The following is a 23,385-nucleotide window of genomic DNA, read 5'->3' on the forward strand; positions in this document are numbered from 1 at the left end:
CGCCTGATTCTTGATAAACACAGCGCTGACTCTTCATCCCCTCCCTAACAGGCAGCATCACCTTCCTGCTTTCCTTCCAGTTCTTCTTCTAATTTGCTGTCTGTACCAAAAACCATTCCTGTTTATTGAGATGCTAACTCTCTTTATGAGCACCTAATCCCAGTTGCAGGGGGAGGAGGAGGAGGAGGGGGGGGTATAATTTATGAAGCATTTACATGAAGAAGCCCAGCTAATTGGAAGCATGTGTCTGGGTAAGCCTCGTCAGTGCAGACGCACTGCAGATGATGAGCGGGCGCGGGATTGTCGGCGCTTAGCAAGATAACATCATCATCATCATTTCATCTCAAAATAAAGATTTCTCTACGCCGACCGGCGGCGTTAGCCGTCAAAGGGCTGTCATTTGTTTGGCCTGGACATACGGAGTCGGTTCCTCTCGGGGCTAACTGGCCTCTCTTTTGTCAAGTCCGGGGGGGTGAGGTCAAAGGTCGAGCAGGCAGGTCGCCGACTATTTTAACGTCAGACGACACCTTGATTCTTCATTTGAGTGCGCCGCAGCATCCGTGGCCCATATTCTTTCCAAACCCCAACCCTTCTTCGAAACCCCACCCCACCACCCCCCACCCATTCTCATTCTCATTTACATCAGGTCATTTGTTATGACTTTATGATTATATATGGGGCTTTGTCTGGCTGTGCATGTACCTTCACCGTTCCCAGCTGGTCCCCATTAATAACAGGGCCCCGGTGTAGACAGAGCAGGATAGACGGAGGAGCTTGTTAGCGTCACATCCGAGCGCGGGGGGACTCAGCATGTGAGAGTGGAAGGGCCGACAGGACCGGGAGGGAGATGTACAGTATTGCACACACACACACACACACACACGTATGCAGTCACCTGGAGTATCCTCTCACACTCCAGCCACAAATTTGAAGTACATGACATGATGTCCAGCATTTGTCCTAGCAAATGCACAAAGCCACCGTAGCATATTTTTGTGAAACTACATGTGTAAATGTGTCAATCTTTCAGTGTGTGTGTGTGTGTGTGTGTGTGTGTTTTCCTGGGCAACTGGGCATGTGTTTTGGGGTAGAAAAGCATAATGAGGCTGACTGGACAGAATTGGCCGCTGTGTAGACAGGCTCCTCCATTGTGGTTCCCCCAAATGGCGACAGAAGCCCCCTTAAAAAAATCTGCGTCCCCTGATCTACGCTCCGGGAGTCGTTGGGGGAATAAAGGCGTGGAAATAGGATTTATTTAGCACGCCTCATCAAAAGGGAATTAGCAAGGGTTTGGGGATAGGGAAGACGGGGGCTCTGTTTAGAGCTAGGATGAATGCCTGGATCATCCCTGTAATCCCAGCCCCACCAGACCCTCCACACCCCGCACCCAAGAAAAAATAGAGGGAAAAATCGCCCACATTTTGCTCCCAAAAGGTGCCTTCTGTGGCGTCACCTGGAGAAACCGAAACAGAGACCCCAAAAGGAAAACCAGTTTTTTCATATCTGGAAGGAGGTTAAATCACCGGCCCATCTCTATCTTTTAATTCGTCCTCTCCCCTTTACAAAATGTGGCGGCGGCGGCGGCGGCGGCGGATGAGCTGTCAGAGTTGATGATAGCGAGTCTGACGGCGGAAAAAGCTGGCACGCCAACACGCAACAAAACAACAAGCGAAACGTGTAAAACTAACGCAAACAAAGCCCCTCTCTCCTCTCTCCTCCAAAAGGCGGGGATCCCCTCCCCACCTGCCACCCCTGCGCCGCTGATGAAACATACAGTAACAGAGAACAGCCATTAAATGGGCGAGCTGGTAAAACCCTAGTTGTACAATGTGAAGGGGGGGGGGGGGGGCTTGTTGTGGCACATCCTGCTCTCAGACACACACGTGAAGCTTGTTCATTATCATCCCCTGCTCATGTTTGTGTTTTTTCCCCCGACTCCTCACCCCCCCCCCCCCCCCCAGACATGGCGGCTGCTTTACACGCTGGAGGATTTGTTACCTGAGATAAGGTGACAGGCTAAAGGCTGCTTGACTGGCAAATCTCTGTCAATGAGGCAATGCGCTCAAGTTTTTTCCCTCAACTTTCCAGACGATGTCATCAACATTCCTTCCAGCATTTATATAATCAGATTTTTTATTTTTTTTTTTGGGGGGGGGGGGGGGGGTTGGGTATCGATAATTTGACAGGAAGCTCAGTTTCAAGAAGTTTTGGGGTTGGGAAAATGAGGTGTAACTATCTATTTTTAAAGTGTCACAGAAGAAAAAAAAACCTGTCGTGTTTATTGTTGTTGAGCTGTTTTCTGGTCAAATCAGTTTCATTTTTCCTGGAGTTTAAAAAAAAAAAAACAACCAAAGGCTTAAATGAGGCTAAAGTCTACGCATTTAGACGAATGAAGTTTTAATTGCAGAAATATATGCATCGGTATTAATCCACATTTTCTCCTCCCATGGGTTCATCTCGCTCCCAGTCTTCCTCCTCCTCCTCCTCCTCCTCCTCCTCCTCTTCGTCCCAGGAACAGAGCTGATATAATGGGGCTTGGCCAGAATAAACAATGCTTCTGTGCCCTTATACATATATATATATATATATATATATATATATATATATATATATATATATATATATATATATATATATATATATATATATATATATATATATATATATATATATATATATATATATATATATATATATATATATATATATATATATATATATATATATATATATATATATGTGTGTGTGTGTGTGTGTGCCTGGCTAATTCCAGCTCAGTTTATGTGTCCTCCAGACTCAACGGGGGCCCCCACCAGACTCATAGCTCCTTTATGTAACACCCAGGAGAATCTGCCCCCCCCCCCCCCCTGCACAGGTACAGGCCTGGGAGAAACAAACACCATCAGTAACCTGTCTGCTGCACGCAAAGGCTTGCCGGGCCCACCTTCACCCCTCCCACCACCACCACCTCCTCCTCCACATCTTCCTCCATCCCGATCCATCCCCCCCCCCACCCCCACCCCCACCACTGTCTCTTTTGCACACCGCAACCTAATCATTGCCGGGCCCCCATTCCCCATGATTTATCGCTTCGCACGCTGCTGAAAACCAATAGATCAGACATGCGGCAGGGGGGCCCCGGGATGTGGAGAGGGGACAAGGAATGGGGATGGTGGTAGGGAGGTGGGGGTGGAGGGGGGGGGGGGTGCGGTCTGGGACAGGAGAAAAACCCAGCGATGATGAAGTGTTCTGTGACACACAGAAAAAGCAGCGGCAACATTACAGCTCACGGTCGGTGTCCCGCCGTCCCTCTGAGCGCAATCCTTTTTCTCTTTTGCTCATCTCTAAGCATCTCTGTCTCTGGCGTCCTCCTCTGTGCCTCTGGTAGTCTCATCTGTTTTCTTTATGAATAGCTCCCTTTCTTTTCTTTTTTTTTTTAAAAGCTCTTCCCTCGCTCCATAAGGAGTGAAATTCTACATTAACTCGGGTATAATATCTACAATTAGCTCGGATCAGCTGCCTGTGATCAGTGATCAATGAAATGCTGCTGCATGGCTTTCAGAAATATAGAAACAATAAGTATAAATTCACTCAGGAGAAAGTGAAGATTTTTATGATGTTGGCATCAGAATCAGGAAGTCCATGGGATGTGAAGGTGGAAGTGGACATCATGTTCGCTGTTTAATTCTCATCATTCCCATCAAACATGATTATTGGAATGGTATTGGAGATGGTCATGTGAAAAGAAATCCCATGGGTTATTGGTATTTATTAGTATTGACTGATTCTCTCTTCTAGGCACTGTCACATTTTTTTTTCCATCAATTTGTTTTAAAAAAAAACCATTTTCAATCATAAACATGCAAAGAAGTCATAAATACTGTAGTAGGTCTATTGATACGTGAAGAAAGAAAACACTGAATTGGAAGTTTTGGTGTATTGATAAGAAATTGAAAGGGGAAAAAGTGTAATAGAAACGGATTCTGAAGATACAGTAAAGTGACTTTAACCTCTATAGAAACAGATCTGATTTGTGACCAGTGATGATGATGTTGAAGATGATGATGATGATGATGATGATGATGATGATGATGATGATGATGATGAAAAATGAGCTAAATTGGTTCAGTTTTCTTCTTTTTGGTTTGTTTGTAAATTAATTTTAAATTTGAGCTCATGTATGTACAGAAACGTGAATGCTTACGTTCTTGACCCCTGTTCTTTTTCATTTGTTTGTTTGCTTGAGTAGTTAAGCGTCTAAAAAGAATATGTAAAACCATTCTTAAAATTGTGATTACACTAATAAAGTTAAGGTTGTGCATCATGCATCTGTTGTTAAAAGTGTTTTCAAAAGATTTCAGGTCCTTCACCAAAAATCTAAATCAGAGAATCATTTTTATTACTGCGCTTACTCTCATTAAGCCTGCTTTTATTTTGATTTTCTACTTTTAAAAAGATAATTTTGTTAAACTGATACAAAAATTTTCAAAAGTAATGGCCATCACAATATGACAAACAGACTAAAACAATCCACAGCAAATCTCGTAATAGTCGTACTCAATTGAAGACTTACAATAAGTAATAATTTAACTTTTCAGTGCCTACATTACTAAATTACCCCATTCTAGTGATCCAATAATGCTGAAATAACCTGTTCTGCACATTTTATGTGAAGGCAGGAACTCCATAAACACGCCTAAACGTTACATGAATAATCTGTGAACTTTTCCACATTTAAAGGTATGATCCCACCTTACCAATGCCTTTACTTTAGTTGCGATACCCCTCATACTGACATGTTGGGTCCAGCTACAAAAACAACAAAATTTAGGGTCCATTTTAGGTCCATTTGCCTTTTATGTTCTTGTTCATCTATTGTTTCCTCAGTGGAAAAACTGACAATTCATGTTCTTCACATTTTGTACTCTAACAAGAATAATGCATTATATGAGGTCACATTTTCATTCCATTGGTGTTTCAGATCTCATGACAATACCTAACTTTGTAATATTTTCCATTATGAATCATAGGTTCTGTGTCGTCTGGATGTTCTAACTCTAAAGTGGAGGACAGGTGTGACAGCAGACCACATCCTGGGCCTGGAGAGCGCTCGTCGTTGAGCAGGTAAGGCCAAACACTTGACCTCCTGGCCACCTGGCCTCGGCGTTCTCCGAGGAACACATGGTGTTTCGTCCTCAGAGAGTACACTTCATTACAAACATAGATTGGATTATGTCTTCCCAAACAGACTGACCGTGTCCAATCACTCTAGTGAGGCTTTGAATGGAGAATACACACCTTATGTCTGGACTGGTGGATTGGGAAAGGTTGGTGCGCACACACACACACACACACACACACAAACGCACATGCACACACAGACTAAGAGACGGGCCCTCCTGGGGACTGGAACACGGGCTGACGGGGGGAAAAGAGGGGCATAAAAAGAACCGAGGGAGGAGAGTGAAATAAAGAGAAATGTCTTTTAAATGACATCCCCATTGTGAGGCAGACCAGGACGATGGCACTTTGCAAAACTGCTAACAATGAGCACAGGAGAAATCCCTTATCCTCCAGGGGCCCGGCAGCATGCTCGCCATTACCATAGTCATTTAAATACAGTAATCTCATTTTCTGCCTCAGCCGAGAGGGCATGCTAAATTTCCCAGTGTGATGGGAGAAGAGAAGGGTGTGTGTGGCGTCCAGGGCATGCTGGATTAGTGACTTTTCCCAGTGTGTATGTGTGTATGTGTGCGTGTTTGTGTGTGTGTGTGTGTGTGTGTGTGTGTGTGTGTGTGTGTGTGTGTGTGTGAGAGAGAGAGAGAGAGAGAGAGAGAGAGAGAGAGAGAGAGAGAGGTGTGGTGGCACACTACAAAAAAAATCCATTTTACCAGGAAACTTTAAGAATTCTGTAGAATTCTTAAAGTCTAATCCTGAAATAAAACAATTGGTTAAATCTGTAACCTGGTTTTAATCTGAGATGCAGACATGAAACTACAAACATGTCAAGAAACACAGTCAGACATATAGAAGCTAGTTAACAGTGAGATTATGACGAAGAAACACCAACATGCTGGTCTACTTTTAATGCACACACACACCTCTCTGTGCAATGAAGGGTTTTCACCATTATTCCAGCTGTGCACACTTTGATATCCAATAATTTGATATGGGTAATTTATCATGTCATCTTTTTCTTTTCTTTTTTACTGCTTTTCTGATTGTCTCAGTTTTTCTTTACTTTGGTTTGGTGATGCCAGATTCCCATATCTGAGCAATTCAGCGTTACTGTGATCCCAAGAAGGACACACGTACGTTTCTATGAGATCCACTACCCATTAAAATCTGATCGGGATCAATATTATTCCAGATATCAAAAAAATTAATGAAAACAATGATACAGCCTTGAATAATCAGATCAAATCGTAGGTCAAACTGGGCCGATTTAATTTATCTTTAGTTGTCAAGTTTTCAAACCTGAAAAAAATCTTCATAAAATATTGTGACATTGTCTTGAATACCCATCGCACTGATGCTGATACTGGTGTGTTATATAACTCTAGGGGTTTTCTAATGAGTTACATGTTGTTGGTCAAACCATCATGAGACTGTTGTGTTCAGGTGCAACGATTTAATGGGAAAACTGATTTGTCTTGGTCTGAGGTTTACTCTCAGATTGAGGACTGTTAAGGAATATAAAAAAAGGGATAAAACTAGAAATCTGGGATGAAAGTTGTAAAAAAAGAACCCACTTAAACTAGACATTAAAATTTTTTTTTTTTAAATCAGGTTTTCTCTACAAATCTACTTTTTCTGAAATGAAATCTCGCTAAAACTTAAAAGATATTCATATTTTAGGTTTTTCATAATTAATCTGTTGATTACTTGAAAATAACTAATAAAAATATTTGCATTTCCTTGAATTTCTTAACGAATATCCCCCAAAACTAAAATAAATTACATTTACAATGACATGAACATGAACTCTAACAAAGCCAGACGGAATATTATTGTCAAAAGAATGATCAGAGTTAAAAACTGTGTATTATTTTCCCATAAAGCAACTCACTAGTATGTTGTTTTTTTTAAATCAGGAGAACTCACGTCTGGTGATTCATCAGGAAACAAGTTCACTTCCGTACAAATGAAAACTATTTCAATCATCACAGCATGAACATCAGGTTATTAACAACACGTGTGATTTCAGAAGCCTGACACGAGCTTTACTTTTTGCAGTGCAGGTGTCTGTGGAGTGTGTGTGTGTGTGTGTGTGTGGGTGTGTGTGTGTGTGTGTGTGTGTGTGTGTGTGTGTGTGTGTGTGTGTGTGTGTGTGTGTGTGTGTGTGTGTGTGTGTGTTGCGTGTGGCTTGCTACAGCAGCAGCTTTGGGGAATATCATATCAGATTGAACAACAAAAGAGGAGCGAGGGAGAAAAAGCTGTTTCCACATAAGCTGTTTTCATTCTTCTCTGCTTCCGGTCCAGTGGAACAGTTGATGAAGTTTAAATGAAGCAGAATTAGGAGATCAAGCAGACACAGGAGCTGGTGTTGATGGGGCCCCCGCCTCTCCCTGCGCTAGGGGAATGGAACCGGGGGACAGCTGACCTGGATGGAATCAAGAGAAAGAGAGTGGAGGCGAGGAGGATGGAGAGGAGGAGGAGGAGGAGGGGGGAGCAGAGAGAGATAAGGGGATGAAGTATCTCCTAAATGTGATAATCTCCAATCACCTCTCACATCAATTCTGCCAAGACCCGGGTTAATGAGCTCACAGCCGATCAAGCGTTATGCACCACCGCCCCCTGATCCCCCCCCCCATTCTCCCCCCTCGCAGTCGCTCTCATCATCACTGTTGTTCTTTTGATTTAATCCCTCTTACTTCAGCTGATTTGAGCAGGAGGGATGGAGGGAAGCCTATTACCCAAGCTCCTCTGCTCTCAACTATCTAAATGCAAACGACGTGAGGGGGCGAGGAAGATGGAGAGGAGGAAGAGGAGAGGAGGAGGACAGGAGGAGGAGGAGAGGAGAGGAGAGGAGAGGAGAGGAGAGGAGAGGAGAGGAGAGGAGAGGAGAGGAGAGGAGAGGAGAGGAGAGGAGAGGAGAGGAGAGGAGAGGAGAGGAGAGGAGAGGAGAGGAGAGGAGAGGAGAGGAGGAAAATGATGGGAATGATGGGGAGGAAGACGCTGAGGGGGGAATGGGAAAGAGAGCGAGAGCGCGTCTGGCAGTAGAGGGAGGCTAATCTGTTGCTGCTCGGGGTCTCCGGGAGCAGTTTGGTTATTTTGAAAGCAGGTTAGCTGAGGAGAAGGCTGCCGTTCTGTGTGCTGACCTTCCGTCCTCCAGGGGTCAGAGCACCTGATCCCGGCTCTTTGCTTTCACTTCAGCAGGTCTTACACACACCGACATCTCTGGCCTTGATTGCACTCAGATTTACCTGCATTCCTCTTTAGTTTATCGATTAATAACAAGGGGGGTGGGGGGGTGGATCGCGTCTGCCTCCTTGCAGAGAATCCCACTTCATTCCTTAAATGTGATTCTCTCTAGTTGGGGTAGTTGGTCGGAAAACACTGGAGCGAAAAACTCGGGGGTCACCTTGAGGAGAGTAATGTTTCCATCTCTGCGAGGCGTTTTCAGATAGTTATGAGTTTTCCTCTCCTCCCTCCTCTTGAGCAATTGTTTTCTTAGTTAGGCTTCTTGATACAGTACCCAGAGGATCCTCAAAACAACTGAGTAAATATTTGGCGAAATGATATGCGCCAGCGTTTTTGGACGCGGTCGCAGGATGAGGCGCGTGTGTGCCGTCTCTCAAACCCGCTTTTAATTGGACTACAAATTCTCCACAGAGAGCTCACGCGTGCGCGAAAATCCGGTGTTTGCCTTGTTTAATTTAGTTTCTGGTGAACTTTACAATTACGCAGCGGTAGGTAGCGAGACACCTGCGCGTCGCCCAATTAATTTGCCTTGCCAGTTCACACGGCGTCTCCGCTGATTTTACACGACGACGTGAGGGAGAGGGGAAAAAAAAAAAACACGGGGCGTTTCAACTTGTAACAATCATTGTGATTTGTTCCCGCTGCCTGGTGCTCGCCATCTCAATTCAACTCGAGTACTCGGAAAGAATTTTGCTCCGAAACACGCTCCCGGTGCGCGTTCACGTTGGTGAGCGCATGCAGTCCTTTTTTTTTTTTTTTGCGTATAAGAAGTCTACCTCTCAGGTTTTTCCTCTTTCATGATTCCCCATTTGATATGATATTGGCCAGTGAAACAGTGCAGGGTGAGAGGCAAGCGAACAATCAATCTTTGTAATGTGATCCACGGATTGAGCGGCGGTGAGTAAATGTTTGCTCAGGCAGCCATCCAAAACCCGCAGTCAAACGAAATCTGCAGAAAAAGGAATCTATCCAGGGCAGGCCTCTCTCTTTATCTCTCGCCTGCCCCGACAGCAGCGGGGTATCAAGCACATTATATTCCATCGCTCTGTGCATTTTTCATATAGACTCGCCTTTTATGTTTTATGTACGCCAGCTCAGGGGAGAACAGCTGTGTGGGCGCCGCATCCTCTGTAAGTTTTAGAGGGAGAGAGGGAGAACTCATTTCAGTGGGAAGAAGTGGAGCAGAATGCCAAACGCAGCGAGCGCAGCATACCTGCGAACAAACAGGAGCTGCAGACCAAGGCCTGCCTCAGCTATTACATTACCATAATACTCGGAAACAACACCTCGCATGCTGTTACTGCAGTAATTTAAAAACAGATTGACAGGATTTACAAGTTGTCATCGTATCCGCGCTCTGACCCCCGTGACCTCAATCTCTCACTGTCAACTTTTTGGAGTAAAAATCCTGTTGGAGGCTTATTCGTAGTTTTGTTGTTGAGTTCCCCTTCATAATCTAGCATTCTAAATAATAATGGATTTTTTTTTATGTTGGGGTTATTATTATTATTATTATTTTTGTATATTGTGTGATTTTATTATAGACCGTTCTTGTTTCTTCATGCAGAGTTGATAAATCCCTCAGTTTAATCTGACACTGTCAGTCTATTTAAATATGTACTGCCTGTATAGAAGATACTCTTAAGCTTTTGTCTTTGAAGGATTAGGTTTTTCAGTGAATTGGTACATGTGAAAATTAAATATTAAAAGCAGTGAGTAAGAGCAAATGCATAGCAACAATCCCTACAAGCTATAGATTTCAAGGTCGAGCCACGAAAAGTGTTTTATTGGTATTTGTTGATGCAAATTCAGTATATTACTTCAATATATCAGGTTTTTTGTGTTTTATTTTATTGTTCAGATAATAAAATGATAAAAATACAAAAAAAAACCTCTCAGAAGTGTAAATAGTGGCATTCAGGTTTGTTTCAACATTTTGTGTTTAAAAAGACAAATGGCACATATCATTCAATCAACTCAGTTTCATAATTATTCATAAAGAATGCTTGAATTACATTCCTGTTATATAATTCACAGTTACGAAGAAACTTTTACAGAAGCTGATTTGAAATGTTTGTTAATTTCTGATTTAATAATTTTAACCAAACACAAGTCTTTATCCTTTTTTTTTAACTGGATGGGTAGATGTGAATATATATTTTAAATAAATAAATAAATTATATATATATATATATATATATATATATATATATATATATATATATATATATATATATATATATATATATATATATATATATATATATATATATATATATATATATATATATATATATATATATATATATATATATTAGACTATATAGAATATATTATATATATTAGACTGAGGTTTCACATGGATTCATTTTCAACACTGGTCAAACTGGGTTTAGGTATCAATGACTGGGCTCCTCTGCTGGAGACGGAAGGTGAAATATTTTGTTTAGAGGGACACACTGCCATCCAGTGTTACAGGCTGTGAGGCAGGACGTCAGCTGAAGTTTGTCCATTCCTTACACCTGTCACTTCACCTCACGCTTTCTCAGCATTAATGATACTGCCTGGTGTTCAAGAAGTCCAAAGATGCCGACTGTGAGAGGATGAAGATTTTCCACCGCAGTGAGCTTGCAGAGAAATAAAAGACTTGTGAATGCTGAAGAGAACACTACAAGCTCCTGACGTTAAATTAAGTCCACAGGCACGTCCAAATCTATCTTGACCTTCAAACTGAAATGGTGAGAGGATCACTAATGGCTTATGATGCACCACACATGCAGGTTTCTGTCTTTTTAATATAACCAATGGGGGCAGCAAAATCAAACATTCTAGTTTTTGGAAACAGTAGCTAAAGAAATATTTCAAATAGAATAATTCCTGCGTCCTGTTACTTTTCAATCCAGCTGGTAGAATATTAAAACAAATTTAAAGAAAGAGTAAAAGCATACTTGCATCTTCATTGATTTAATCTCTTATGGGACTGTAGATATTTTTAGATGTGAGTCATTTTTCTCATAGCTGTTAACATTTTGCATTTTTAACGCGACATGCCTCTAAGGTAACCCAATCTCAATGGAATAGTGTGTTTTTCTATATCACGTGTCTGTATGGTGACACATGGACACAAAGACTGGAAGGTACGAGCTGTAGAACCAGGTAAAATTTCAATTCCTTATTTATTCCTTGCTTGTATCTTAAGGCCTGTCATATAACATACAGTATATATAATAACCTATATTTAAATATTTAGTGTTTATTGTTGAAGATGCTGGAAGGCAGAGATATGAGCTGTGGAGCCAAATCACATCATGTACGCTGAAACAACAGTGAACCGGAGTGTTTCCTACTTGATTCATTTAAAATAATTCAAACTAAAGTCAAACCCAAGATTTGTGATCATCATCATCAATATCATCATGTGGGATCATTAGAGTCTGGTGTGCTGGAAGTCTTTAGGTTTCTGAGTGACTTGATAAAAAATGGGTTCCTTTTTAATGTCACAGGATCAGTTTGTGTACTTTTAAGCGACACCCCAGTTCACATTTTGAGTAGAGCTTCATCTGAAAACATGTGTCTGACTATGTGTTTATCAGTCCTGTATGATAAAGGCAATGATACTGTTTTGTTTTTTTTACTCCATCAGGTCACCAAATCAGCTCTATTTCACTCACTGCTGGTCGATGCAGTGAATGCCCAAGAGGAACACCTCGGTGACCCCCAGTGGTCACCGATCCAATTACTTACTGAACGTCAGTGGTGTCTATGGCCAGAATTTGTTCTACTTTTAACAGAAATTGAAGATTCACAACATGTTCCTTTAAAAACAATTGTATCCAAATTGTTCTCCATGCATTCATGTGTTTAATGCAGTATATTTTAATTAAAATATTTGTAATTTTCACAAGCCTGAGGGGGCAGCACAGACTATTTGGCTCTGAAGAGATTCTTTTGTTCCTCTCACTCTTTTCCAGCATGAGGCTTAACCTCCACTATTGGCTAGAAAAGGATGAATGATGGAGAATTTGGTCAGACCGAGCATGAAGAGAGACAGTACCCGGTAGGATTAGCAAAAAGGGTGGGTAATGGGAGCAAATGTCATACAGCAGACTGTCAAGTGAGAATGAAAAAATAGGGGATGGTTCAGAAATCAGCAAATCATATGCTGTAAATCATCTCCCTGCTTCACTGGAGATCAAATTGTATAAGGAGGCAGGAGGGTCAAACCTCAGGTAGACACTGAGAGGTGAGAGTATTCTCTATGTTTGAGGGGTCTGTGCTGTGACTGGCCACACTGGTCACCAGTCCTGTAAACTGGTCCCAGCTTGCTCCTTTGTCAATGTGCTGTGACTAATCCAGGAGGGGTTCCACATTTTATCTAACCCTAATTAAAAGAGGATTAGATGGGATGGAGCACTGGGCTACTCCAGCATGCATAACCACTGTTCCTCGACTTTCCCAGGATAATTACACTTACAGGAATCACCAGGATTCTCAGCAGGGCAGTGACAGCAGTCACTAGAAGAGATACATATATCAGCTGGTCAGATAAGGCTTCGTTACAATTTGTATATATAAGTAATTTATATTCTAGTTTTATTATAATATACTAGTGGGAACCCGTGGAAATTCCACGATAAAACAATAATATCAGACTTCATACCAATCATATGAAAACAAATATATTGGTAATTATAAACCAAGCGCACCCAATGTAGTCAAATATCAACGTGGTGACGTAACGACTTTGTGTTGACAAATCATGGATTGCGCTGGGCGTGACAGCGTGAGAATTTTTCAAGTGAGCTTATTCAAATATACATGTGTGTATATGTATATGTATATGTATATGTATATGTATATGTATATGTATATATATATGTGTGTGTGTGTGTGTGTGTGTGTGTGTGTGTGTGTGTGTGTATATATATATATTTATATACACTGTGTGTGTGTATGTATATATATATATATGTATAGAGAGAGAGAGAGAGAGAGAGAGAGAGAGAGAGAGAGAGAGAGAGAGAGAGAGAGAGAGAGAGAGAGAGAGAGAGAGAGAGAGAGAGACAGATATCTTTGTCTTCAGTTATTGTCATGACTGTTTCTGAAAGTCATGCTCTTTTCTATCAATCTATGACATACTCTGGACTTCATTAGGATGCCCCCCATAGAGGATTTTCCACTGATAGGAGACCCTAAGGTGGATCCAATGGAGGTATTATATGTATTATCCTGCATAGCAACAACTTGGGATGCACTAGGAGGGCCTGGAAAGTGGTGCTGAGGAGAGGGACACCTGGACTATGTTGTTCAGTCTGCTGCCACCACTACCTGGCCTCAGATAAGTAATGATGGATGAACAGATAGTGGATGGACGGATGAACAAAGGGATGCAAGTCTTTACAATCTTCAATTTCCATTTTATTCTATATAAAAACGATTCAACATAGCAGCACATACTACCATCGATCATCCCCCTGTCATTTACATTGCCTCATGACTTGAGTCTGACTGATGGAAAAGGACTCAAAATAACCAGTGTTCGTGGGTAAATTGGCCCAGAGTTCTGACTTGTTGGCATCAGGCCCACTCCGCTTGGCAGCTTTACTCACACCAAGGGTCGCTATTACTGCATTTTCATCCAAACACATTGGGACATCTTTATATATGACAGCAGGATGTTCATTTATGACTTCCTACAGTTCAGTTCTATTAGTTTTTAAAAAAATTATTGTTACTGTTATTGTTAGTTATATTATTTTTAGTAGTAGTAGCAATAGTAGTGGTTGTTGCAGTACTAAAAAATAGTTAGTGCAGGACTTAATCAAACGCTAAAATAGATAAACTGATATATAAAGTACTAAATTCTGTCATAGTGAATGTCTTTATGAATGGAAAAGTTGTGAAAATATTTGTCCCTTTGTAGTTGTAACTAATTCCTTTGATCCAAAAGAAGCGCTTTTAACGGCTTTGGGTTTTGTTTTTGTTTTTTAGTTGTTTCAAAAGGAGATGAATGGACAAGTTATGTTGGTGTGCTGTTTTAAAGGCACATCCATTACTTGACTGTCCTGGTTGTTCGGGGCAGCTCCTTCAAGGCAAAGTCCAGGGTGTAGTAACTCAGGCGTTTTGCTGTGGACGAGTCCAGCGACAGACACAGACCTAACTATACTGTAGTACTTTCTGTGGTACTTTCTGTAGTACTTAGTGTAGTACCAGCTGGAGCTGAAAAGATATTTTAATCGACGTTAAAAATGCCATCCGAGCACGAAACTGTGGCGTTGAAAGAACAAGACCGTCTAGCGGGTAAGTCATGCTCCTTTTAGGAGTGTACTATTCGTGGACGCTGGTCACCGCAGCGACGCGTCCGCAGCTAAATAGCGGCGAAACGCAGTTTTAGCGTCAAAGCCCGTAAACAACTGTTAGCTAACAGTCCCTGTGAGCTAGCATGGACCGGTCCGGAGCTAACTGTTAGCATGTGTACCCGAAGAACAAAACAGTCATTTAAGGCCTTTTGAGAGTTAAAACCTGTTAATTCCTTTAAAAAAAACCTTCTAATAATGCAACACAAGAACTTGTCGTCTTTTAAAATTAACACCGTGTTCGCATTTTGTTTGGTTTCTACCGGATTGGACCGCACACGCCCCTCTCAAACCAACAACCAGCAGCTTAACGAGACTAGTCAGGACTAGTTAGTACTAGTTAACACTAGTCTAGTCTAATACTAGTCGTATTGTTGCAGAATTATAACTAATCTGTTTGTTTAAACCCAGATAAATTTATTTTAATTATGGGTGTGGTCGTGGTTTTTTTTGAAGGGTTACGTCACTACAGTACAACATTACTGATAATAAATTATCTTTTTTTTATTTTTATTAACTTATTAGTAAATCTATAAGTATTGAAAAGTATTCATGTGTTTATCAGTAATTTAAAGGTCCCATATTATGTTTTTATTAACTTAATGTCATTCCGCTGCCAGATGTCCAACTAGACTGCATTGCAAATATTTTGGCACAAAGTGATCTGTGGTCCTAAATATTAAGATATTATAATAATATGATAATAATAATATCATAATATTCAGTCAGGTATGTCTATTATAACGCTATTACTACAGGTAATCCTTCGATGCTGTATTGACTTCCAATTTTGTTTGCAGGTTTAAGAAGACCTTCTATACATGGTATTGAAGGTATGGATAATAGCATTATTATTATTATTATTATTATTATTATATTATTGCATGTGGCTAGAGGTATTTTTAGACTACCATGTAATATATTTGAGACAATTTGATTTGTGTCAGAGCTGATCATAAACCCAATGAAGTTACCAATTTATAAAATATGGGCATTAAGAAATGAACAAGAGCTGAATTAGATGAACTATCTGAGTTATATTCAGTGCATGAAGGAAATGGAAGGTTGGATATTCAGTACATGTGTTTGCCTCCCTCCCCCAGATACAGAGGAATCAGATTCTGGCCTTGGGGTCTGCGGCTGGCTGTTGGTGTTATTGTCCCGTATTCTCATGTTGGTTACCCTGCCCATCTCCATATGGCTCTGCATTAAGGTCAGCTGCTGGTCATAGTTTGTGTCATTGGGCAAGGGGACAGGTATGGGAAAGTTCATTATGGACGAGAAGGCATTGCCCCATTGTTTTGTATTCACTCAAATGTGTCATCAGCTGGGAGGGTGATTTTTTTTTTTTCCACCAGCATATATGAGGGAGAAAAACATAATTTTGACATGGCCATGTGTGTGTTTGTCTTTGAACAGATTGTGCTGGAGTATGAGCGAGCCATCATCTTTCGTCTGGGGCGCATTCTGCCGGGTGGAGCCAAAGGGCCAGGTCAGACCATTTTTCACACACCACCTGTACTGTATTCTAGGTGTCCACATCTTAAGTTCTTTGGTTGAAACATACTGCAAATGTGGGTTCAGGGTCTGCATGTACCGCCTCCTACAGTCATTTCAAGCTCTGGGTTAAGAAGTCCTCGCTGATATTTTGGACATGACGAAGCTTAATAAAAATGTAGATGTTTCAGGACACTTTTTCAACCATCCAAACTGCTGGATATCATTTTCAGAATTAACTATTTTAAAAACATAGACCCGCTAACCCTAACCCGCAACAGCGGAAGAAGTGGGTACTGAAGATCTAGCTGAGAAAGATTAAAAAAAAAACTACTCAAACTCTTAACCGGCAAAAAGGATGTTCCGCTTGTTTTTCTTGGTGCCACATTTGCCTGCAGATCAAGGAGTTTTATGTGAAGACGTCTGGTATCTGTCCATGTGCTCCTAACTCGTTGACCCTACCCCGATGGAGAGTCGAGAAAGTGACTTTGATTTGCTGAAGCAAATTTTGCGCCGGTCTAATTTGTTTATGTTTGTTTAAGATAAGTTTATTTTGCTGTTGGTGTAATTGGGTAGGTTATGGAGTCACTGAAGTTATTAGGATGGTGAATAAAAAAATTGTAATTCATCGGTCGGGAGGAGTCTTGAATAGACACAATCCTACAATTTTCACCCGTTTAAAATCATAAATGGAGGAAAGCACGAGAAGCATTCTGTTGTACTTTCCCACTCATTCCCTTCCTGATTGTGAACAGGATGCTGAAACGGAAATTTTTTTTTTTTTTTTACAAATTTAGGAAAATATATTGGTTTCATGATAACAAGAGGATGTCTCACCTCTGGGTTCAACCACTAAGAACTTCGTAGATGAAGCCCAACATATAAAATATTCTATTCTTATTATGAGGTATGATTTTGAAAGGCAGAGATTTAAGTAAAAAATGCAGACGTCTCCAGAGGGAATACATCCCATAAGTTCCTGCCTCTCTATCTTTGATTTCCTATTTTATTGGATCAGAAAAACAAGCAGTGTCCTCTCAAAATGCTGAAATGTGACTACTTAGTGTGCCGGGGGACTTTGTTTAGTACAGTGTGATAATTATAGCTCTCTTCCAGCAGACTTCATTCACGTGGGCCCCCAGGAGCAAATGCCAGAGTGGAAGCCAGCATTTGGTTTCCCATAATTCCCCTTAGCCTCTTGTTCCAAATCCGGCCCCCTCTCTCTGTTAAAAACCACAGTTAGAACATTTTTATGTGTATTTAGTGTGAAACAGGCTCATGGGGTTGGTTAATAATAAAATGAAAAGTATATGTTTGTTGAACATTTTACATATGTGCTTATGTGAGAGGCAGTAAAATTTAGAATTCTGGCAACGTTACGATCTGAGTAGTGATGCTGTCCTGATTTGCCCTTTGGAACAGATGGGTGTGCGCTCTATCGAAGCACTAACAACCTGACAGGAAATGCAAACCCCCCTAGTCTTTAACTGGTGTGGCATTAATGTTTGCTAGATGACTGCACACCTAGCACATGTCGGTTTAACTCAGGCACATGCCTGGTATTGTCTAATGCAATAATTCGATCGCTGCGACTTGAAAAGAGCTTATGAACGCTGCAAATATTCACAGCTTTGCCTTGCTGTCAGCACAGTTGCAGTCTTATGAAGAGAGCTTTTGACTTGGCCTCCTGCCTGACTTTTTCATTCAGCCCGGTGTTTTCAAATATTTGTGAAGACGCTTCCTCATTATTGTGTTTAGGGGGGCTTTACTCTTTGTTAAAACTATTTGCATTTATATGATTTCACAGGGCTCTTCTTCATCTTGCCATGCACTGACAGCTTTATTAACGTGGACATACGCACCATCACCTTCGATATCCCGCCACAAGAGGTATGAAATGCACACATTAAGCAAAAACATTGTCACATTCACAAGAATTTAAAAGACTTTTTTTTAAAAAAGTACAAATTTCTGAACATCAGTAATGCATTTTCACCTTACATATAGCAGCTATTCATTGTGTAACTTTTGTTTTCATGCTTTCAGGTCTTGACCAAAGATTCTGTGACTGTGAAGGTTGACGGTGTGGTTTACTACCGGGTCCAGAATGCAACTCTTGCCGTGGCTAACATTGTTAATGCAGATTCTGCGACCCGACTGTTGGCCCAGACCACACTGAGGAACGTCCTGGGTACCAAGAATCTGGCAGAGATCCTGTCTGACCGTGAAGAAATAGCACAGAGCATGCAGGTAGGGTGCATTAGATATTATACATCCAAATTAAGATTCTAGTGCTAATATGCAATTTAAGATTTTCATTTAAACATAAGAATTTCTTAAAAATCCCCATTTTCCTCATTTGTGTGAATTCAAAATATGCTGTACATAAATGCATCAAAATCTCTGGAATAACTTGCCTTGTTTTCCAAAAGAGAGAGGTGTAGTATTCATCATTAGCATGAAATATTCGATGAAAATCTAAATCCAAGGACAGTAAGACCATTTGCTGACTATAAAAATAATCGGGTTTCTATGCAACAAAATGAGAAAACTCACCTCTTAGCTGTGACGGACCTGAAGCAGCAGGAATAAATGGCGCAGCAGTAACCATGTCAGACAGTCTCTGGCCACTGATGCATGTTTATGCATACATGGGCAAAGGCACACTTGCTTATTCATGGAATACACTGTATGGAATGCATTTAAATTCATTCTAGTTTGTAGAACCAGATCTATGTTTTTTTAAAACTGGCAGACCAAGAACACCCCTCTGTGGCACACCAGGTATTTAAAACATTAATACTGATAATACGTGGTCCTCAGACACTGGCCATTGCTTCCGCTCTGATGATGAACATCTTCCACAGTTCTTAGTCACCTTAGTTGGCATTACTTCCTATCAATTTTAGAAAACAAAATGTAAATAAGGCTAGAACTCTTTGTATTCCACACAAAGGAATTACACACTAAACCTATTTTGTAGTGAGTAAAAAGAAATGTAGGCAATAATATGAGACTCTGATAAGACAGGCGACTCAGAGAAAACAGAATGGGGGATTACGGTGGCGCTTTACTCCAGAGCCAGGTTTGCCTGAACTCCTGAGTTAAACTAACAAACTGCTGCTAAAAATGTGCATCAGCTTTAAACCGAGAAAAACATTTGGTAATCCTGTATTCTATGTAGAGAACAGCTGTTAGTTTGGATTTGAGTTCAATTATGTGTTTTGCATCAAACTTTAATTTCCAGTTGATGCTGGGTCTTTGCACGAATGAAATATTAATTTTTGATGAAGGCACAGTCTGATGGCTTGTCAGCAAACTAGTCTGTAGATCATTAATTACACGTCTTCTTGTGTTCAGTACGAAGCACGTACGCAGGTACTGTCAATATGTGAGCGGGGCTTCTATTCATGCCAACATTTTTAGTTAATTTTTAAAAATTCACAACCCCACATGCAAAGGGTAAAATGCAGATTGCTCCTCAGAGCATAACCTCAGACACTATTTGTTTCCATGGTTGAAGGTGTGTGATCACATGCTACAGTTGGATATTCCTCACGGCCATCATCTCTGTTTAAGTTATAGATTAACTCAACCTGGGAGTAAAAGCACACTCAGGTGGAGCGCCATCTGCTGGAAGGTGGTGAAAAAAGCAACACAACTGGTTAAAAGAGGACCTGAGGGCTTTTCTTGGTCTTTAACTACATGAACCTTTTGAATTTATCCCGGTTGCTTGTTTTTTTCAAATGTGGCTCAAAAAAAATAGAACTTTGCTTGTGCCAAATGTTGAATGAGCTATTGAAGCGAAGACTCTTCTACTACTGTCTGTCTTCTCAGGTCACTCTGGACACTGCCACAGATGACTGGGGGATCAAGGTGGAGCGGGTGGAGATCAAGGATGTCAAGCTGCCCCCGCAGCTCCAGAGAGCCATGGCTGCTGAGGCTGAGGCCACCCGCGAGGCCAGAGCCAAGGTACGGCAGTTTTCCTCCTGGTCATTGTGTTTAAACTGGGACATCCTCTCTCATCCCAGTATCCTTCTCTGAATCCTGATGGAGGTCAGTCCCGTATTCCTGACCCTCTGTCTCACTCGTTCGCTTCTCTTTCTCCCTGTGAAGGTGATCGCCGCCGAGGGAGAGATGAATGCCTCGCGGGCCCTGAAGGAGGCCTCCCTGGTGATCGCAGAGTCTCCGTCAGCCCTGCAGCTGCGCTACCTTCAGACCCTCAACACCATCGCAGCCGAGAAGAACTCCACCATCGTTTTCCCACTTCCAATGGAATTGTTGCAAGGATTCAACACACGTTAAGTCGGGGCTCACATCTCCCAGACACTCAAATTTAGGCCCGTTTTCTTTTAAATAGGCCTTTAAAACAGCAGTGCTGTTGTCCTACGACTGACTAACCTGTTTAACCCTAAGATGCACAAGTGGGGTCAAAAATGATCACAGGGGTTGTTAATCTTCAAAAGCTTTAAAACAAAAAGTTGTAATACAGTCATATTCCAGGTAGTCCTCATAAAACATGTTTGTGCAGTTTGGGTTTTTACATTCATTTTAAGTAATTGTAGGGGTTTTTTTTTTCACATCTGATGCAACTTTGACTGTTAATACTGTCCCACTTACACATCTGATGTCAGCAGTGGCACCAACCAGGCTCATTTTTTATATGATTAATAGTTTTCTGTGTATTTCAAACATCTTTTCTAATGTTTTCTTATTATTACTGTTATTTATCTCAACTACCATGGCTGCTAGGCGGCGGATGGAGTGAGGAGCCCAAAATCTAAATGAACATGAGCGCATGGCCTTCATTGGATTGACCAATCTAATAAGAAGTGAGAACTGGGATGTACCATTGCATGTGTTTTTTGGGAGTCCTCTGCATGAGCCATTATACAAGGCTGCTATGTCAATTCAAAGATTTGAAGATATTCGCTGTGTTTGGATGGCAAAGGGACGGAGCCTGCTGACTGAAAACAGACCATATGGCAGCTTTCTGCTACACATGGGACCTGGTTCATATGTAAAAAATGTACATGCCCAAAGTAAAGATAGTGTTTAGTTTGAACAAAACATACCATCTTAACCAAAAATGACAGAAAAGTCTTGTTTATTACAAAAGAAAATGCATTAATTTTAATTGGTGTCATTTTTGATCCCAGTTGTGGAAGAGTGGGGTAGTGATACAAAAGCTGCAATTTCCTAAAATTAATGATAAAATAAATAAAAATGCAAATGACCTCATGTCACAAACATGTTTTATGAGGAACACCTGGAATATGAAAACAACCAGTTTATTCCAGACACATTGATTTTAATTGGGGCCATTTTTGACCCCACTTGGGGAAGAGTGTAGGTATATGTAAGTTGTGCATCCAAAGGGTTAAAAGCTTGTAATTTTCCTCACCATTGTTGCTTTCAAACACACCTCATAAACTGCAAATGAAAGCCAGCCCACATTCATGTTTTATATCAGCTGGAGATCAACAACATGAAACAACCAATCATTTTGTAGTTCACCTATTTCTGGTTATTTCATTCCATTGTTAGTCAGCTGATCTACAACAGATTGACCAGTGCCAAAAATAAGTGTGCAGCTGTTATCACAAACTTAAACTGAATAGTTTGAAAGATCTTTAACCAGAAGCAGTCACAGTGCAGCTGGTTGTTTCAGTCTATCCTGCAGTTCTATTGTTGGATGCATTCTGCTCCAAATACAGAAGGTCACCCGTTTTACAGAGTTTATCCTATATTAAGTGCCTGCTGGATTTGTGGCCTTAAACACACACTATCATGTACCTCTTTGTGCAATATCTCCTGCGACTGCCAGGACTGTAGGGCTGCAGTTATAAAGACAACACAAAAGTGTTCTTTATTAATACACAAAAACTAATGGCATTAGTCCCAATTTCCAAAATCAAACTTCATGTATTTTTAGATGTTAAACGTGCCGTCACCTTTTTTTCTAGTGTCACCTCTATTCCCACACCACTGCAGTAAAAATGTAACCACTTATCGCATAGGATTTACTGTCCCTACCTTTGCCCTCATCGTCTTGTTTGTACAATACAAAAGAAGCATCATACACTGTCTGTTAAGATAAACTCTTCCGTTTTAAATAGTTCTTTGATTTTAAACTCGAACTGAGTGTCAGGTTGAATGTTACTCAGATGTGTTTCTACTGTTCTTTGTGTCCGTTCATGCATGTGTGTGTAGGTTCTTATTTATCCAGGTCATGGTTATCCAAATGTGTGTTTTGCTGCCAGCTGACTTGTCTAGTAGTAATGTGAAGAAAGAAATGCATCTGTCTGCCAGAAGCCTTAGCCTTGTGCCACCAGTTCATTGTAGCGGCAAATACTATATTTCTATGCACTTCAAATGAAGATCAGCTATTTAACTTTTATTAACAGCGCTGCTTTACTGTTACAGTGTTTTCAGGTATAAACTAATACGACAAGTTACTTAAACAGCCTACACACTGTCTGAAGTTGTATGTCTTGCATTTGTCTTTCTCAAATCATATAGAGAATGTTAGTGTTAAGTAGAGTGTTAAGCATCAGTGTCCAGTCAATTGTAAATGTGAAATGTTAGTATATTTAGTATATCCATACAGTCCTACTTAGAGTACTGTATTATAGTTTGGTTTTGGCTTGCCGTGCTCAGGGTAGAATCTGAACCCAACTTTAAAACGCTGCTTAATTTCCTTTGATATGGAATATGCTGCCTGTGTTACTCTGGAAAGTCCTCGATATTTGAGTTGGCACTGTTGAGTTTAAGCTGAGGTCTGACCTATGCTACTGTTCAAATCTATTCTTGGGCAGCCTCTCAGTTGTTTCACCTCTAAATTTGTTGGACGAGATGAGTTGATTTTCTGAGGTTTCCACAAAATGCTTTATTCAGAATTTCTTGTTTTGTAAAATTGAAAATGTTCAGTTTTATAAAGTTTGATGTGAATGTACTGGTCTCTTCATGTGTTTAACATGTGAATATGAATAAAAAGCAGGCCCAACTCCTTTTCTCTCTCTTTTTTTTTTTGTCTGCATGTATTGTCAAAGTTTAGCTCTACAAAAAAAAGGGGGGGTGTCAACTTTTTATGAGTGTGTGTAAAAGC

The 23,385-nt window shown here is 40.8% G+C and overlaps 1 protein-coding gene across 1 annotated transcript; it reads left to right on the forward strand.

Moving 5' to 3' along the window:
- The first annotated feature begins 14,477 nt into the window (after positions 1-14,477).
- stom (stomatin) lies at positions 14,478-23,298 on the forward strand. Its single transcript, XM_068333951.1, has 8 exons — positions 14,478-14,724; positions 15,581-15,613; positions 15,884-15,993; positions 16,200-16,272; positions 18,085-18,167; positions 18,324-18,527; positions 20,115-20,249; positions 20,394-23,298. The coding sequence occupies exons 1-8, from the start codon at positions 14,673-14,675 to the stop codon at positions 20,580-20,582; spliced, it is 879 nt and encodes a 292-aa protein (XP_068190052.1). The 5' UTR covers positions 14,478-14,672; the 3' UTR covers positions 20,583-23,298.
- Positions 23,299-23,385: the final 87 nt, after the last annotated feature.

This window comes from Antennarius striatus, chromosome 15 (genome assembly GCF_040054535.1).
Source record: "Antennarius striatus isolate MH-2024 chromosome 15, ASM4005453v1, whole genome shotgun sequence".
Classification (NCBI taxonomy): domain Eukaryota; kingdom Metazoa; phylum Chordata; class Actinopteri; order Lophiiformes; family Antennariidae; genus Antennarius; species Antennarius striatus.